We start from the raw sequence: 19,194 nt of genomic DNA, 5'->3' as shown, positions 1-19,194 counted from the left end.
AAGGCGGGGTGTACAAACTGCCTGGGCTGTTCTGACGATGAGGAGAACTACCCGCTCCTAGACTCTACAGCACACCACAACACTGGCAGGAACCAAAACAGCTTCACTTTATTTTAAAATGAGATTGAAGTTAATAAAAAAAGAATCAGATACTTTAGATCTCAGCATTATTCAAAGACGACATTAAGAATTTTGCCTTAAAATACAGGGGGGGGGGGGGGGGGGGGGGGAGACAACGTGGGGAGGCTACACATTTCCCTTTCACACAGACTGACTAAATAACGAGTGGAAATCTGCCCTGGCTTTTCACAGGAAGGAAGATACCCGATTATTAGTGAAAAGCTACTGTCCGAGAAAGCAGAAATCCACATGGATCCAGGTGCTATGAACAAAAGGCTGATTGGAGAGGGCGTTCTGCCCAACAGTAAGGCACAGTGGGACCAATTCATCCCTGACGTAATGGACATCCCCAAGGATGAACCTAGCCCGCTGTGCCTGCAAACAGCTGTAGATGCTACAGAACTAGCGCCAATAGCCCAAGCAGTAACCCCTTTGCCACGTCGGTTTGGATCAGACCACGCTACCTCAAGGCTTAAGAAGCAGGAGAGCAGAAATAGCTGTCTAACCCTAAAGACCATAAATTACACGCAAGTGGCCAACAATTCATATCTTTAACAGTTACCTGCCCACCACCTGCTGCTAATGAACGGAGTAATGACCAATTACCCCTTCCTTCTCTGCCTACAAGAAAAATGCTTTTGGTTTTGCTTCCCATGTCACTCACAAACACACAGTCCGGATGTTTAATGCAAAGGGGGAACGCCCCTCCAAAGGCTGCTGAAAGCTACTTTATGTGCATGAAGGTGGTTTCCTTTCTGCTACAGTACAAGTGCTTGTGCATCAAGTATAAAATGCAAGCCTTTAAATCACACAGACTAGCTTTGTTATTTATTTGTTTAAAAATGATAAATAAGGCACTGTACTTTTAACTAAAACTGCCTGGTTCCAAGCTTAAAACCCAAGGAACGTTCAAATTGCAGTAACTTCCCTCAACAGCAGAGACAGACAGCTCTCCTCTCTGTCCGAGACACACCTTCCGATGCCTAAAATCCTGGGTGTAATCCTTTAACTGCGGATTTTGAAAGGCTTGCTACAGCTTATAAAAGCAGCTTCAGTTAATGCATGATCAAGGGTTACTACTATACAACAGTTTTTACATGGCTACCATTCTTTGTTATTTTGCATCCAGTCGTGTTCGCTTGCTGTGTGAACAGTCAACTTTTGCCCTTAACTTTCTCTTGCCCTGGGACGTGCTGCTCTCTTGAATTTTCTTCATAGACCTGGTCAGAGTTTTCCCACTGCTAGGCTTCTTGTCGGCTGCTTTCTGTGACCTGGTAGAGGGCTCCCCCGCGGGTTTCAGCTTCGCAGATTTGGTGAGCCCGTCCCGGCTGGGCGGGGGTGCAGCTCTTTGGGCGGGGTTCTCTCTGACTTTCGGGACGGGGAGTCTGCCTTTGCCAAGGTGCCTTTTCGGGACTCTCTTCTCTTTCGAAGACACCTTTTTCTCGAGCTTACTGCTTCTTTCCAGGACAGCCTGCTTTCTGGTAGCAGGCGCTTTCGGGGGAACCTCGGAATGTTTTCCTTTGCTGCCCTTCTTAGCTGGCAGCCTGTCTGTACTGGAGGAGCGAGACGGCTCTGGCACAGTGCTGCTCTCCCGCAGCGTTCTCTTCTTTCTGCCTGGCTGAGGGTCAGCTCTGGGCAAGGAGTCCTCCTGGGACCTGCTTTTCCCTTTTCTTCCCTTCACTGCTGCTTCCGCTCGCACGGACTTCGCAGGAAACACATCGGCTTTGACCTGCAAGGCCAGCTTTGGAGACATCAGCGGGTTGATGCAGACGCTCTTCCGGCTTTGCTTACTTTCCACTGAGGGATGATCAGCTGCACTCTCCCCCTTTCTTTCATTCTTTGCCAGGCGGTGCTGGGCTCGCAGTTTGCCCCTCAGATTGGAGTATTTCCGCAGAATCCTAGTGCTGGCCTGCGTTGGCAGACTTGGAGGGGGCTGCATGTTTCTGTCTTCACCAGCTTCTTCTGAGCTAGCCTCACAAGGAGACGTCTGGTTGGGACTGGCAGCTTCCCCGGGCTCCGTACTGTCAGCGTTCTCCCGGAGCCTGGCCCATAACTTTTGATTCTTCAAGTTATTTTTAGCAGGGGTAGTTGCAGCAAATTTCTTGAGGTGTTTTTTCAAGCGTTCAGCTTGCAGTGAGCTGGGATACAGGCTGGAAGAACAATACTTCTGCAGAGGGATCTTGATGGGGGGGACATCTCCTGGGAGACGGGTATTGAGTTTCTTCACAATGACTAGTGACCTGGTTTCAGTGGTCTCCAAGAACCAACGGCAAATGTTGGATAACTTGAAGGCCTTCATAAACAGCATCTGGACAGGGGAGAGCTTCTGAACTTCGAGAGACGCTCTACATTTCCGGGTTCTTTTCTTGCTTTTCCAAATCTCCTTCAGCTTGTCAGCTTTGTTCTTTACTTTGGGGGCTGGCTGCGCTTCTTTTTCCAACTGAATCCAGCCTCTCTGAACTTTCATATACTGGGCATTAAAGTCAGCAATAAGTTCCTGATTCTCTTCCTCAGCACACCACTCCACAAACTTTGGTTTGTCCTCAGCCACTGTGTCCACCTCCTTCAAATCTATGGTGGCTTTGTTCCCTGAACTGTGTTCTTCCTTCTGGTTTGGATTGGCTTGCAGAACGTCCTTCCCTGGAAGATTCTTTTTTGCAGTGTCCACAGGTGTAGGGGTGTGTCTCAAGTTGTAAACTGGGAGGGCCAACTTTTTATGCTTCCAAGACTTGGATGGGACGTGTTTGCTTCCACTTTTACTACTGGGACCTGTAGGCGAATCAGTCAGATCTTTATACTGTACCTTTCCAGCATCTACAGCATTGTCTGGGTTCTCCACATCACCTGGTTTCTCACCCGATTGCTCTGCGTCCTGTACACTTGTTCCACTTTCCCTAGGAAGGAGAACACTTCTCTTATCAGAATTAGCCTCTACACAGATCTCAAGCATCTCCCCTGACTTACTATGGCTGGCTTTAGCAGGGGGGCCATCTTTCGATGACCCTTCTCTCTCCGCTGCACCCTCTTTTGCCAACATGCTTTTATAGGTTTGCCTAGTAGTAATGCCATTTTCGTCTCCTCCCCGCTGCACGGGATCTCTCTCAAGGGCACTCCCGGTGCCTGGGCCCTGGATGTTCTTCAGCAGTGTTTTGTGGAAGCAATCCTTTGGGAAGCACACGGATGCTGCTCCGTCAAGGTGCACCTCCCTCCTAAACCGCTTTGCACCGGGACTTTTAGAAAGCTTAATCTGAAGACAGGGAAGCTGCAGAGAGCTGGAAGAACCAGACTTTTCAGCACTGCCTTCCGTGGGTGGCTGGGATTGCTGGCTGCGGAGACGCCGGTCTGATGCTACGAGCGCTCTCCTGCCTTTCTTTTGCTTCTTCTCTGGGTTTTCTTTGGACAAGACGGTCCCTTTACCATCCGTTTCTGAAGTGTCAGGTCCTGGTGGCATTTCACCATCGCCGTTCTCTCTCTCACCCAGCCTGCTGCTCTCTGGGGCAGTCTCGCCTGCCAAGATTCCACTGAGTTCTGCGAGAGTCGGCATGGCCTCCCCTGGCTCAGGCGGGCCTTCCCACACCTCCCTTACGTCAGCTTCTGGGTCAGCAGGAATGCTTTCAGTCACATCGGCAGACTGCAAGCTAGCAAGGGGCTCGGCCTCCAAACTCGCAGGGGGCTCCATGGGAGTCTCTGGGTCCATGCTGGCAGGGGTCATGGCAGGAAGCTCCAGGTCTGTACTAGTTGGGGGCTCTCCAGGAAGTGCCCCAGCCAGCTCCAGGTCTACTCCAGCAGGCGGCTCAGGGTCCATGCTGGCAGGAGGCTCTGCATGGAGCACCAGGTCTGCACTGGTAGGAAGCACTAGGTCCATGGTGGTGGGGAGCTGCAAAGGAGGAGTTGGGTCCAGGCCAGCAGGAGGCGCTGGGTCCAGGCCGGCAGGAGGCGCCGGAACAGCTTGTATTTCTGAGCATGGAGAACCTTCCTCCCTACTAGCAGCTTCTGGTGGAGAAAGAGCTGTCGAATCTGTAGCCTCCCTGCTGCTGTCTTCTGTGGGCCCACAGTCCCCAGCGAGGTCAGCACCGCTGCTAGCTTGCTGGAGAACATTTGCCTCTTCCAGCAGCTGGCACATCTTCTCCTCGCTTCCTTCAGCGGCAGAGGGGCCGATGGCTAGAGGCTGCGTGGTGGCCGAGCCGCCTTCTGGTGCATTGTCAGGGCAGGGGGGAGCAGACAGAGCCAGCAGTGGCTCAGTGCGAGCAGCTTCTCTTGACTTCAGCAAGCCGCCCTCGCTGGGCTCCTTTTCTGCTCTCTCGTTAGCTTCTCTGCTGGGGGGAGCCCCTTTGGACAGGAGCCTGAGGGACGCTCTTTTGTCAGCCTCTTTCCCCACAGCTTGGGCTGCCTCCGAAGGCTCGCCCCCAGAGAGCGCCGGGCTCTGCTTAGCGCTCAGTAATGCTTCCGTCCTCCGTGCTGGACCGTTTCCTCTCTCCCCCACTCGGGAGCTTTTCACCAGCGTGCGGACAGTGGGCAGCTCACAGCACTCACCATTGAAATAATACCCGCGGGTGCTCTTCCGAGCTGTCCTCCGGGACACTGAGCGCTGGCTCTCCAGGTGGCATTCAGTTATTGGCTGGCTGATATAGACAACGTCACACTGGTTGTCATAGTCATTTATTCTCAGTCCCGATGCCCGTTTATTCTTCCGAGCTGTTTTGACGGATGAGGACCCTGTCTTCGCTCTTGAGCGCCCACTGGAGGCTTTGTGTATCACTGGCACTGGTGCAGAGGCCACCCATCCGTCTTTGGAATGCTCACATGGATTCTTGTCGCCAGGATGGGTGTGGTAGCCCCCCTTAGTCTTTCCCAGGGCATGGAGATGGTTTTCTTGCTTTGGTCTTGCATCTTCTTCGTTTGTTTCTAAATCCTGGTGCAAAGATGCTTTGGAGCTGCACTGTAAAGCGTTCTCTTTGTCAGCTCTTCTAGGAGAGTTCACTGGAAACCCTGAATCCCAACCCTCTTCTGGTAAAGCTTTGAAAGAGTTCTTCTGAGACCCCAGGCAGCTGTCTGAGCTGTCCTCACTGCCGTTCACATGGGCCACTTTTACAGCAATGTAGCTGTCTGCTAAGGTCTTGCCTTGGATCTGGTCTTTGTCATCCTCACACTTTCTGACACCAGCCTCTTGCTCCTGTCCAGTGGTTTGTCCTTCCGGGCTCCTGGTGCCAGGATGGAAGTGGAGTGAGGAAGAGTTCGAAGTGGTGAGGTATCCTTGGGTGGAACTATCCTTTGGACTAACAGAACTACTTCTAGTAATGGAGAGTTCAGAGAAGTCTCTTTTGAAAGCAGTACTGAAATTCTCCATCCTGTCCATGGATTTCACCTCTGCATGATGCTCCAAGGGTTGTCCTGCAGCACGTAGAGGGCTATGAAGACCCACTGGGTCTCTGTCTGAGTCTGAGGAAGTTAGGGGCTTCAATTCAGAACAGGGAGCAGACTTCTTCCAATTTTCAGTGCTTTGCTGGCTACAACCAGAGCTGCAAGTGGCTGCATCCATGTTTTCAGATTCAGGTAACGGCTGGCCCTCGCAGCCTGGCTGTGCTTCCGTGTATATGTCGTTTAGCACACGAATGAATTGCTTCTGGTGATGTGTACACAGTCTGACCATAAACTTTTCCAGGGGAGACTTCGGCTGATTGTTAGGATCTATTGCTATTGTCTCCGCTGTATCCTCACTAGAGAGACAAAGAGAGAAACAGTCAGTAAAGCAGAGGACAGAGAATTTAAGTTGTAAAACTTACAGAAACCCTTCTCCTCCCCCTTAGCAGTATATCTTCCCAAATGGCAACTGGTCTTAGCCCTCTTGACACTCAGCCAGGGGCGCACACAAAGCAATCCACCCAGGAAGGCAAAGCGTTATCCATTTGCCAGAGCAAGGGGCCTATCACCATGTTGGGCAGCTCTCTCTCAGCCCCTCGTGGAGATTGGCACTTATCTTCTATGCACGTTCGGACCCAGACTTGCATTTCACTTTTGTCTGTCAGCTGGGACCCCCCCCCCCCACTCCTACAATCGGAAAGGGAGGATTTCAAGCAGTGGCCATTCTGCAGGACGAGGCCATGAACAAACCAACAAATACCAGCCTCCGAGACACCGGGCCCCACGAGCGAGTTCTCCACTGCAGCTCACTGCCATTGACAACCCCTGCTGAGCCATTTACCGGGCTGCTGTCCAAGCCCCGCCTAAGAACCATGGACTTCTGGGACCCTACGGCTAGACACACTCCTCTTGTCTCAAGCCATCTCTAAGGCGGGGGTGACCATACTTACCTGCTGCACAGCGGCAGCTAGTTAGGATTAACCAGGGGTGAGGTTAAAGGCTGGTTAATGTTTGTCCTCGTCTTTGACAGTGTATTATTAAAGCCAGACTAGTTCCCAATTACAGCTCTTTGAATTTCCACCCATTCCTTCGAACGAGCCTGCAGACTGGTTTCCAGCATATCTCCGGGGTCAGAAGCCAGGGGAAGTGGCCTATAGTTTCTTTGTTAACATCTTTCTCCCCTTTAAAAGCTGGAAGTAACAAGTCTCCCCCCAGCCTTCTGCTAGCCAGTCAGACACCAAGGACAGATGTGCCACGTGCGCTAATGGAGGCATCACATCCTCCGCAATCCCTTTACATTCGGGTATTAACTGTCTGGCGCAATCCAAGGGGGGGACTACAAACCTCAGCCCCTTTGGTCCTCCCTGCACTACTGCCCCCTGACGTCTCTGCACCTGCCCTCCGGCCCCAGCGAGAACGTCTCTGCTCTCACATCCTCCCTGGGGCCTGGCTCAGACCCCGCTCACACACTGCAGAGCTAGTAGGTTCTGTCTGCAGCACAGCAAACCTCGGCAGAGCTGGGAGGAGAACCAGGTCTCCTGGCTTCAACCACCTGACAATGCTGCATGTATGTAGCTCCAGCTGTTCTCCAGCGCTGACATACGTTACCCCTACGCTAACCTGAACAGAGTCACTTCCACTGCTAACTGGCCTGTCCCAGACTAAACAGAGGGCTGACTGTTGTTCCGGGCACATGGCCCTAGTCACATGGCTCCCTGGTATAGACAGTTAGACCCTTTTGCTCCTTAGCCCACCATGTTTCAGTATCTCAGGATTACACCTAATGTGAGGAGCAGATTACCGCCTCCCCCCCCTCCCCCCCCAGGAGATCTCACACCTTCCCCTGCAACAGCTGGGCTGGCCACTGTCAGAGACATGATACTGGGCTAGAGGGACCTGGGATCTGCTTCCATCTGCCTATGTTCCTGTACTCCCCCCGTCCCATCGAGGGCTGGGTCCCCCCTGCAAGCTCTGGGACAACTAAATCACATAGGCCTGTGAGCGGAGAGCGCCTGGGTTAAGCTGGCTGGATTAGTACTTGCATGGGAGACCGCTAAGGGACTGCTGAAGCGAGGCTGGTGACGGGAGGCAGTCACTACAGGCTAACTGCTCCTGTGCCGCACTCGGAGTCTCGACCGCCCGGGATTGTTAACAACCCACGGAAAATGGATGGCCAAGCTCTGGCCAAGTCACTCTCCAAGTTCCACCAACAATCTCAGCTGGCTCCGGGCTCGTCGCCACCTCCTGTCTGAGGCAATCAGGTGGTGTGGCTGCTAGGCCGTGGCTGGGTTTCAGGTCAGAGAAAGCTGAATAAGTCAGTCCTGTATAATGCACCACACAGTGTTATTAGATGGGGGCAGGCCCTGGTTCCACAGTAATGAAAATGAATAATAATGATGCCTGTAGCTTCTCTCTTCTTCCTCGCTCCCTTTTCGTGCTAAATAAATAGCCCTACTCTTTTGAATCCTCTCTCTTTAGAAGCCCTCCCCCCCCATGCCGTTAGTTAGTCCGTTACCATTCCCGCTCTTCTCTCTTTCTGCTGCATCCTGTTCTGGGCTGAGTGGTCACCACTCACTGCGGGATTCGAGGGAAGGGCAGAGAACAGTAATAATGGCTTATCTGGAGAGCGTCCAGAGAAGAGCAACACAAATGATGAAAGGTCTAGAAAACATGAGCTATGAGGGAAGATTGAAAGAACTGGGTTTGTTTAGTCTGGAGAAGACAGAGGGCACCTGAGAACAGTTTTCAGGTACATAAAAGGTTGTTACAAGGAGGCAAATTGTTCTCGTTAACCCCTGAGGATCGGACAAGAAGCAATGGGCTTAAATGGGAGGTTTAAGTTGGACATTAGGAAAAGCTTCCTAACTCTCAGGGTGGTTAAACACTGGAATAAACTGCCTAGTGAGGTTGTGGAGTCTCTGTCATTGGAGGTGTTTAAGAGCAGGTTAGACAAACACCTGTCAGGGATGGGCTAGATCAGGGGTTCTCAAACTGGGGGTCGGGACCCCTCAGGGGGTTGCGAGGTTATTACATGGGGGGTCGCGAGCTGTCAGCCTCCACCCCAAATCCCGCTTTGCCTCCAGCATTTATAATGGTGTTAAATATATAAAAAGTGTTTTTAATGTATAAGGGGGGGGGGTCACACTCAGAGGCTTGCTGTGTGAAAGGGGTCACCAGGACAAAAGTCTGAGAACCCCTGGTCTAGATAATACTTAATCCTGACATGAGTGCAGGGGACTGGACTAGATGACCTCTCAAGGTCCCTTCTAGTCCTAGGATTCATACATGTTTCCCGTAATACATCCTAGCATTCTATTGCTGTTATCATATTTTCAGTAACACCCACAACGCACTTGGCCTCTTCCCAACATACAAGAAGGCAATGCTCCTGAACCGGAGAGCTTACAGACAGGCAAAGGGTAGAAGACAGGGAAAGACGAGGTCAAGCTAGTAACTGGCATGTTAGAAAATATTGTGTATTGCTGACACAATGAGTGTCTGGTCTATGTGAGAACTCTGAGACACAATCAACTCAGGATTGAATAAGGACTGGGAATGGCTGAGCCATTACAAACATTGAATCTATCTCCCCTTGTAAGTATTCTCACACTTCTTATCAAACTGTCTGTACTGGGCTAGCTTGATTATCACTTCAAAAGTTTTTTTCTCTTACTTAATTGGCCTCTCAGAGTTGGTAAGACAACTCCCACCTGTGCATGCTCTCTGAATGTGTGTATATATATCTCCACAATATATGTTCCACTCTATATGCATCCGAAGAAGTGGGCTGTAGTCCACGAAAGCTTATGCTCTAATAAATTTGTTAGTCTAAGGTGCCACAAGTACTCCTGTTCTTTTTGCGGATACAGACTAACACGGCTGCTACTCTGAAACTCCCCAGTTAGTATCACACGGTTACTTGTGGGTTCCTAGTCCTTCTTCTAAAGCTATTAAACACTGGGTTGGTATCTTCAGTGATCTCTCCCCAGGGACCCTTAGGGTCTGATCCAAAAGCCACTGGAGTCTGTGCAAACACTCCCAATGGACTGCCAGTGCTGGATTCAAAGCCCATTTGGGTATTTGCACTCCCACCCCTCGAGATGTTATACTGAGGCCAATCAATGTGCAAGCTGCTCACACTACTCTTCCCAGAATGCATGACACTGCACTGGTCTACCTGGATTTCATCTGCCATCCTGTTTCCTAGTTATCTCACTCTGTTAGACCCTCCTTAAGCTCTTTAATCTCCTCCCTAGTCTCAGCCACCCCTCAGAATCATTTCGTTGACAAGTTCAGCATCTTACAACCCACCCCTTGAGAACATCAGAGCGGCCAGACTGGGCCAGGCCAATGGTCCATCTAGCCCAGTTTCCTGTCTGCCGACAGCGGCCAGTGCCAGGTGCCCCAGAGGGAGTGAACAGAACAGGGAATCATCCAGTGATCCATCCCGTCACCCATTCCCAGCTTCTGACAAACAGAGGCTAGAGACACTCAGAGCATGGGGCTGCATCCCTGCCCATCCTGGCTAATAGCCATTGCTGGAGCTATCCTCCAGGAACTTATCTAGTTCTTTTTTGAATCCACTTATACTTTTAGCCTTCACAACATCCCCTGACAAAGAGATCCACCGGTTGGCTGTGCACTGTGTGGAGAAGTATTTCCTTGTGTTTATTTTAAACATGCTGCCTATTAATGCCATTAGGTGCCCCCTAGTTCTTATGTTATGAGGAGTAAATAACACTTCCTTATTCACTTTCTCCGCACCAGTCATGATTTTATAGCCCTCGATCATATCCCCCCTTAGTCGTCTCTTTTCCTAGCTGAACAGTCCCTGTCTTATTAATCTCTTCTCACCCCTTCTTCCAGCTCTTTAATATATTTCAAACAACTGATCCCTGGGCACCCCAGTATTAACCACGGGCTACTTTTTACTTCCCATTTCTCCGCCAGCTTGGAATTCATAACAAGACTATCTCACACCCTGGTTACCAAGAGTCCTTACCAGGGTTTCTTGCAGGGCTTTAGCAAAGACTTTTGAAAGAGTGAGTACAAGACACTTAGTGGGTCTCCTTCAGCCACCGCTTTATCTCCTTCAGAAAATAAGTAACTGGTTAGAGAGGCACCATTTCCCTTTACAAAAGCCAGTGGTATCATTTTACTACACACAGTTTTACTCTCCTTTATCATTCTTTCTACAGCGACTGTCTGAAAGGTGTTTGCTGATACTGCTGAGAGACAGCTTGGAATTCCTGGGATCAATGTTCTAAAAGGCACAGGTACAACACTGGTGTCTCTCCAGGTCTCTGTATAGTAACTGTTTTCACTGCATGTCAGAGCAAATCCCTTATGCAGGCTTGTCCCTCCCCTGGTCTGCAGAGTAACAAGGGAGAAAACAAGCCTTAAACCCCACTAGAGAGAGGAGAGGGCGGGGTTCAGCCTGACGGTTCAAAGAGACGGGGCTCCGCACTACTTACTCCAATTGAACGCTATTGCCATTTTCACAAGGGAGAGGTGTGGGTTCTTTTACCTGTTTGAAAGCCCAGTTTCTGAGGATGGCAGCCATTTTCAAGCAGTTGGCCAGCAATCTGGCCTAAATTTATAGCACACTCAGGGGTGTGGCTACTGACTAGCCCCCACCTGTGTGACACACTCCTTTGCCTACTGTGGAATTAGCGAAGTATGCTCAAAGGAATGCTGGGATGATGGCGGATCAGGAAGTGGTTACAATGGCAAAACAATGAACTTCTTCCTTGTTAGGGTTGGTCTGGGGGGGTTTAAAGCACTGGGATTTGTGAAGGCAGACCCCAGGCAGATACAGGAGTTATTTGGATCTGCTTGGTATAAGGAAAAGTATGTTGTGGTCTGAACAGTTTCTTGCCAGGGATGAGGTTATAAGTCCTCAAAGGCCAAATCTGGAGGCCTAATCCTGGGAAAGGAAAGGTGGTGACTCTCCCCTGCTTTACGGTAACCTGGACCTGTGCAGTGAGTGTGCAAGACAGGGGGTGGAATTTCACATCCCCTTTGCACAGGTGTGAATAACTCTCTGGGCTGTAGAGTGGGGAAGCAGCAAGTCCACAGAGCCCACGTTCCACTTGCGTCACTAAGATGATCCCAAGCTCCCGGGGCATGCCTCTCTTCCGCTTGTGCGTGGTTTATTTTATTCCTGGTGTGCAGGCTGGGGGCCTGATTCTGATCTCATTTTCACCCATAACTCAGCTGGCACCAGCGAGGTTCACTTCTAGCTCCATTAATGCGAAGATTTACAAGGAAGGGAAAAGTTTGCATTTTGTAAAGGAAATAAATAAAGGGGGGTGGTTTATCATCAATAACTTGACAGCCCCTCCCCCCACAAGCGACCCAGGGCCACTCCGCTGTTTCGGGGCATCCTTTGTTCAGAACTCTCCGGTTTAACCCTTTCAGTCCTGGGGATTTACTTCAATATCTCATCTCCAGCTGACCCATCCCCTCTTCAGTCCTGCCTCTGGCTGTGCCTCATCTCCCTGGGCTGCAAAGAGTGACCTCAGGGCAGAGATTTCTCCATTACCTGCAGCAACATTCTTCTCTTCCTCAGAGCACATCTATTAGGATAGCTTGGGCGTTTGGGTTCCCCTCTAGTTTTCAGTGCTGAGTGTAGGGTTATAGGTGTTATGGTGCAGATGAGTTGCAGGCTGCTACTTGCTTCCATTCTCAGGTCTACTGGGGACAGCGGCTCTCAGTAGCATTCCTCATCAATTTGTCTCTGTTTTGGCAGTACTGTGAACCGTGATGGTGCAAGAAACAACTGGGCATGTGGGCCGCTTTGGGATAAATAGTGTTTGGGGGGCTCATTAAGGCACCCAGTGTCCTTTAGGCAGTGTCCCTACAGATGATGTAGATTACTGCCTAGAAATCATTCACCTGCTTAGTTTATAAAAAAGAAGAGGGAGGGGTGGCTTGCTTACAGTGTATAAATACCGTCCTGGGGGTATTCGAGGGCTCTTTCATCTAGCAGAGAAAGGCAGAACAAGAGACAGAGGCTGGAAGCTGGAGCCCAGCACAATTAAGAATCCACATTTTGAACAGTGGAATGAACTCCCGAGGGAAGTGGCAGATTCTCCACCTCTTGGTGGCTTCAGACCCAGACTGATGACTCTCTGGAAGACATGCACTAGCCCAACAAGTTAATGGGCTTAACACAAGGGGAACGAGGCGGACTATAATGGCCTGTGTTATACAGGAGGTCAGATTAGAAGATCTAATGGTTCCTGCTGTCCTTGACCTCTATGACCTTCTTTCCAGTCTCTTTCCCTGAGGATGGAGCTCGGGGGGTTGTAGTCCACGAAAGCTTATGCTCTAATAAATGTGTTAGTCTCTAAGGTGCCACAAGTATTTCTGTTCTTTTTGTGGATACAGACTAACACGGCTGCTACTCTGAAACAAAGAATCTATCCCCCTTTCAGGGCGGAGAAGCTATGGCCAGGGAGAGTCCCTGCTAACGCAGTTCTGCTACCAGCGTACAGGGGGACTGAGTATCTGCTGGGAACACGGGAGCTTCATGTGGATCTGTGAGGATCACCCATGTTTGGGGACAGGCCAGCTTGTCAGGAACTCAACAAGGGGATCTTCAGAGAGATTTACTCCTTGGGGGAAGGACTGCCCCAGCACTAAGATTACTAGGCTCAGCCCAGAAAGTTACAGCAGTACCTGTGATGCGCAGGTCCTTGATGACAGTCATTCCAGCTTTGAAGCCACTCACGCTGAGCTGTAACTAGATATTGTAATGACCCCTTCTTGCACATACTCCACTAGGTTACTGGTCTGCACCACCTCAATCCCTGCCTCGCCCTATGTCCCAGCCACACACGCGGCTCCAGTTCCACTGCTGCAAACACAATTTCACGTGTACACTGCGTAGCCCTAGTAGAGTCCCTGGCCTGACACAGGTGCTCTTAGCACCTACTAGCTTTCCCGGGGACAGCCCCCTTCTTTTCAATTTGTCACTGAGGGTGGCAGAGACATTCAGGGGCAGTAGTTGTCAGCTGTACAAATGCTGCTGTTGCTATGCGACAGTCCTGGTGTAGCAATTAATGCTCAGCAAAATGTGCTGTGCGCTGAAGCTATTTGCATAGCTGGATGCTGTAATCCATTTGTTCGCGTTGAGTTCACAATCATTCCTTCCCCAGCTCTCACAAAATCCAGGGGCTCTTACAAAGGCTGAGCAGACACAAAGGATCTAGCCCATAAAAGGCACTTATTTATTTCTCAGGAAGAACTAGAGCCTGCCCGGGTATGGAGCATGGCAGCGGAGGAAACAACAGATTATCTGCAGTGCACTCGGTAGCTCTGAGGGGCTCTTCCTTTAACTCATTTTGCCCCTGCCATTACTGTTTGTGGAGTTACCCTGCTCCTGCGGGTTTGTACACAGGGTGCCCATCACTCTGGGCAGCCTCTTGTTGAATGAGCCCAGGATCCTGTGTGTGTCTTCTGGGGAGAGGGAGAAAGAGAAGGGGGGGGAGGGGGGAGTGTGACTGTTTCACACCAACCTACCTGGAACGCTGGTCTCCAAAAACCTGTCCATTGGCACTGCAATATTCCGGTTTCCCCACCCCAAGTGTCTCTCTATTGAACGTGAAGCCTGGGTCTTTTTTTTTTAAGCCCCTGCACATCAGTTTGATAGATTATAAGTTTACAGATATGTTTTGTACCTCAGAGGCACAAGAAGCAGCAGCAGAACAAAAGTTCAAGGCTAAGTGTTTCTGTTCCTTTCAGACCACTCTAAGCACCACGATTATATAGTTCCTGAAAAGAAACAAAACATAGCTATAAACTTATAAAATCCAACTGAGTATTGTAATGGGCAGACCTTCCCCCTCCCTCTTCTGCCATCACGCAGATGACAGTGATGGGCAGGAGCGCACAATGTACTACACCCTGCCAAAGCAAGGAGGGGAGTGCATCCAACCAATCAAACCAAGGGGGCAACAGAAATCTGCTTCAAATTGGAGCCCTGCTTTGTAGCTGAGTTGTGCAGGCAGGTTTGCCTCTAGAACACAATTAAAGGAGCAGATGACATTTCTCAGGACTCATGAGTACTACTCTCTATACCTGACCTGACTATTTCTATAGGAATGTATCAATCCAAGACACATGAGTGTACTTTAAAGATATTCACAAGTATTGTCATTGTCATCTGTGTGGAGATTCTGGTTTGGTCTATGTTTAAATGTTTTGCCCCCATAGCTACAGCAGTTAGGAGTGTGAAAAAACAAAACAAAAACCCTGCTAACCAACAGCTATGCTGGCAAAAGCTCTAGTGTACATGCAGTTACACCACCAAAAGAAGCCCTTTTGCCGGTATGGCTTATTTCATTCGGGAAATGGCATACGTTCTACCAGCAAAAGAATTCTTTTGCACCCAGTATAAGCTGCATCTCCACCAGGCGGGTTTTTGGTATATACAAGGCCTCAGGAATTAAGTTTGTTTTGGATGAAGCAGTTTAGTTGTAACACATTTCAGTGCTCAGCATATGCTTTGAACTTAATGCTCCCCAGTAGAAACAGGGCAGTTTACAGCTCTATTGGTGCTGCAGTGATCCTGTCTGACTGCAGAGGAAGCAGAAGGGCAGTGCAGACCAAGGAGAAATTCAATGCAACAACTAGAAGTGAGCGAATGTTTTCTTCACTTAAATGGAAAGCTTAAGTGCTGCACAGCACAAGGAAAATAGCTACAGAAAAAGACCACAGGCCCACTGAATTTTCAAGGCCCCTGGATTTCTGCTGTCCCTGGTGACCTGCTTTGGGGATTTATAAAGTGTGCGTTTAAACTGAAAGCAGAAAGAAAAAACGTTATAGGGATTGTTTGCAAAATGCACTTGTTCATCAATTTACTCAGGATGTACAATGAATCAACTGGCTCAGATAACCAGCAGGCCCCCAACCCTGGGTCAGACTTTTAACCCTTCAGAGTATTCATTTTGTAGAGGGATTACACATTTAAAGCAACCTTCTTCCCCACCTGTATCCAAACAAAGCCAGGAAAGGCCAATGTAGCTTATACACAATGAAAACCAAACACAATCCATAATACACTCTGTTTCTGCAGGGTTCCTGTCTCTGCTCGCTTCCACCCCACTCCTGTACAGGGGTTTATCACCAGTTGTGACACATCTAACATTAGCCTCGCTGGGGCTAATTAAAAACCTTGCCATCGAGCCCATGTCTTTAAAACCAGGGGAAATTTATCAAGCTGCAAACATTGCCCCACGTACGGGCTTTCAAGGGCTTTTCAGAATTGTCCTGACTAATTTCTCTAATTACCAAGGACATTTGGGATTTTTCTTTTAAGAGGTGGAAAAAGAAATCAGCATGAGTGCTCCTGTGTGTGACGGTTCGAACAGCATCAGCGCTGAGCATGGCATTATGGAAGATTGTGGTACCTAGCTACTACAGGGAGGTGAATATTATAAAGCCAGAAGACAGCTGGCAAACCACACCAGCCGTGCAGAGCTCTTCAAAGGCTTTTCACAGCATTGCACATTTTTTAAATGTAAAAGCACCTGGACACAACACTAGAGAAGGACATGCAGGGAACAATCCCATTGCTAAGCAAGAGGATGCACTGTCCGATGGAATGATTCCATGAACACAGAAGAGGCAAGTGGCATCCAAATCTCCCCATAGGAGAGTACTGTGTAGGCACCTCTACTCCCCGTCTCCGAACACATCATTGCTGCTACCTGGTCTGGGCTCTGGTAAATCAGGAACTGCGGCTCTAAGGCCCAGATCCTATAATCAGATCCCTATGCCCAGACACTGAAGTCAGTAGGGGCTCTGTTGCAGGATGGGGACCTTATGGCTTGTGTTCATTAGGGATTTTTGCACCACTGTAGCTACCCCAGCACAAACCCTCACCAGAGATGCCCGGCGCTAAGGTCACACAGGGCTTACGCCAGGGTACGTCTCACGGACAAGAGCCTCATTTTATGCTGGTGCGTGTAAACATCTCTAGTGCAGACGACCCCAGAGTCATTCCTGAACCCAGCCCTTCAGCCCTAGCACTGCCACTGTCCAACATAGGGAAACGTCAAGGGTTTTAGTCTCATGAATCTTGCAGAAACAGGCAAAAGTGAGGCACGGGGTTTTTGCCCTGAAGATGTAAAAGATCAGATGCAGCAATTAGCTATAGCACCTTAGACTGCTAAATATACAAGCAGCACAATCGCAATTATCCAAATGTCAGGAGGGACATGCTGAATAAGATCGGAGAATAGTGGGAAACTTCAGTGTAATTAACTGACGTTTGGGAATGTGACCCCATTTCAGAAAACAGGGAGTTTAGATAACTGAGCTTTGGACAGACAAGGCTGTACTGTAACAGAAACACTTTTGTAACCTCAACTTTAGCATTCTCTACCAACAAATGCTGAAATGTACTGCCTAAGAATATATTTTGAAATATGAATGACCAGTTTCAGAAATATGTCAGTAGCTCCAGCTAACTGTTGTCCTTCAATTGGCAATTGACTTTTTGCTGATACTCCATCAGAAGGACTGCTGGCTGGGAAGTAGGTTAAGACAAGGAAAATGCATTTCACCATTGGAATGCCTGGGGAATAAGATTGACTCAAAGTTGATGGCTAAAGTAAGTTCTATTTTAAATGTGGGTTAATTTAGCTGTTGTTCAACTGCTATTAAATGATCCAGGTTAATTTTGCAGTAGTGAGACAACTGTTAAAACAAAAAAATGAATAGGAAATCTTTGAATTTCTCATGCATTCCCAATGAAGAGGGACATTTCCTGTGTCCTAACATACCTCGTTCCCTACTAAGTTCAAGCTTCTTATCTTCACCTTCAAAGCTCTGCATCTTTGTTCTTGTTTCTTATTACTCCCTATATCTCTTCTTTAGCTTCCTACGCTCATCCTTACGTCTTGCAGATTTTGCTCCCCGGTCCCTGAAGTTTCCTTCTCAGCTCACTGGCCCAAGAGTGCCTGCACTCTCCAGTCATATCTCTGGACAAAATTCAATGCTAGCGCAAGGCTCACAAACCCCAAACCCTGTCCAGAAAATGCCAGCCGCCATCCCCCTAAGTAAGCACTTCACCCCAAGTCTCCCAGGGTGTTTCAGTGTTCAATTTTAGCCTGGGTAGACTGTGTGACAAAGTGGGGGATGTCTCACTGAAAGGGGCACCCCCTCCACGGACCGCACGGGGCCAAGAGTGGGCACGATCTGTGAGTACGTGACAGATTGTAAGCTATTTAAAGCATGAACCGTGTATTTCACAGTACTGACCATGCTGTCATCACTTAGACAACTACTTTTCTTTGTGATCGTTTATTATATTTAAAGCACGCAAACTCCAGCCAGTGCCTATGATGCTGACCAATATCATCTCATTGCTTTCTTGTGCTCCATGGCTAGGGCTCCTCTGTGCCATGGTAATACAAATAAATAATATTCGATTTTAGCAGCTTACTCTTTGTAATTCAATGTTGTGGTTAGAGTATATTTTATATTTCTGTGCAGTTTTCATTTAAGCAAGAAAACGGTTCCGTTTAAAATTTACAGAAAAACATCAGTTGCCAGTTTGCCATAAAAAATAAGTCAGAATTCATCCCCATTAACTTGTATCTTGAGGGGAATCGAACTCTCCGAGAAGTGAATATGACCAGCCACTCGACACCTCAGGGTAAAGACGAATGAAGAAGCCAAAATAACACGAAGGCTGCATTTCCTAGACACATTTTCAGAGATTCTCTCACCATGCAGTTCAACTGGTGCTACCAACTAGGAAAACATTCCCCATCCTTCTCACTGTAGACAAAGCTACGACAGCCAATTAGCACAGGCTGATCATCAAATGCTCATGGGTCTCTTCGGCCAAACGTGTTTGTAACTCCTTAGTGGGAATTCCGAACCCTGAAGGCCCCGTCTCTGCTAGAGCAATTAGGACCCATATGCCACTAATTGCTGACAGCATTGTGCCATCTCTAGTCTTTACAGGACACCCACGTTTTGACGACTGTGGTCTAACTTTAGATCAGGTGACTCCAGAGTCTGACCATCTTTAGGAAACGCAGCAAAGCCTTGCTCTTGAAGAAAGCCCTGCCATCATTAGTGACTCTCACAATTCAAACACCCCTTTTATTCCCCGACTCCTACAACTCGCCTCCCTCTGCCGCCAGAAACAGCTACGTTTTGATGCTGTCACTCACACCTCCACAGACCATGCTATTGTTCACAGTCCGAGCTGTCACTATGGGCTAGTCTACAGGCAGTGTTACTGCAATTTCTAACAGAAGTTGTGATTTTTAAGCCGATTATGTTAAAACTGTTGTAAGAGGATGTGTGGACACATTTGTTTGGATTAAACCAGGTGTGATACTATGCCCCATATTCTTCACAGAAATATTGTTATAATACGATTATAGCATAACTATGATATATTTTGTGCAAGCTAAGGCATGTGAGATATCATTGGAAAGGTTATGATGTACTGAATATGATTAACCCATTTGTATCATTTTTGTGTCTAAGGTTAGGAATATCGACTGTACATCTGCAAAAAGAAGAACAGGAGTACTTGTGGCACCTTAGAGACTAACAAATTTATTAGAGCATAAGCTTTCGTGGACTACAGCCCACTTCTTCGGATGCATATAGAATGGAACATATATTGAGGAGATATATATACACACATACAGAGAGCATAAACAGGTGGGAGTTGTCTTACCA

General features: G+C 48.7%; 1 protein-coding gene across 3 annotated transcripts in view; it reads right to left on the bottom strand.

Annotated features, from left to right (window-relative positions):
- Positions 1-200: 200 nt before the first annotated feature.
- The window catches only part of LCOR (ligand dependent nuclear receptor corepressor), a 123,410-nt gene continuing 104,416 nt past the window's right edge, over positions 201-19,194 (bottom strand). For 2 of the 3 annotated variants that reach the window (XM_034774970.1, XM_034774971.1), the window contains exon 7: positions 201-5,837. In XM_034774970.1, coding sequence (XP_034630861.1) covers positions 1,235-5,837 — 4,603 coding nt within the window. In that variant the 3' untranslated portion in view covers positions 201-1,234. Of the gene's footprint in view, positions 5,838-14,165; positions 14,260-19,194 lie in introns of all 3 variants that reach the window. The other variant, XR_004646369.1, reaches the window with a different exon arrangement.

This window comes from Trachemys scripta, chromosome 7, assembly GCF_013100865.1.
Source record: "Trachemys scripta elegans isolate TJP31775 chromosome 7, CAS_Tse_1.0, whole genome shotgun sequence".
Taxonomy (NCBI): Eukaryota; Metazoa; Chordata; order Testudines; family Emydidae; genus Trachemys; species Trachemys scripta.
The sequence above is the reverse complement of the archived record's forward strand: the minus strand, read 5'-3'. Positions and strand labels throughout refer to the sequence as shown.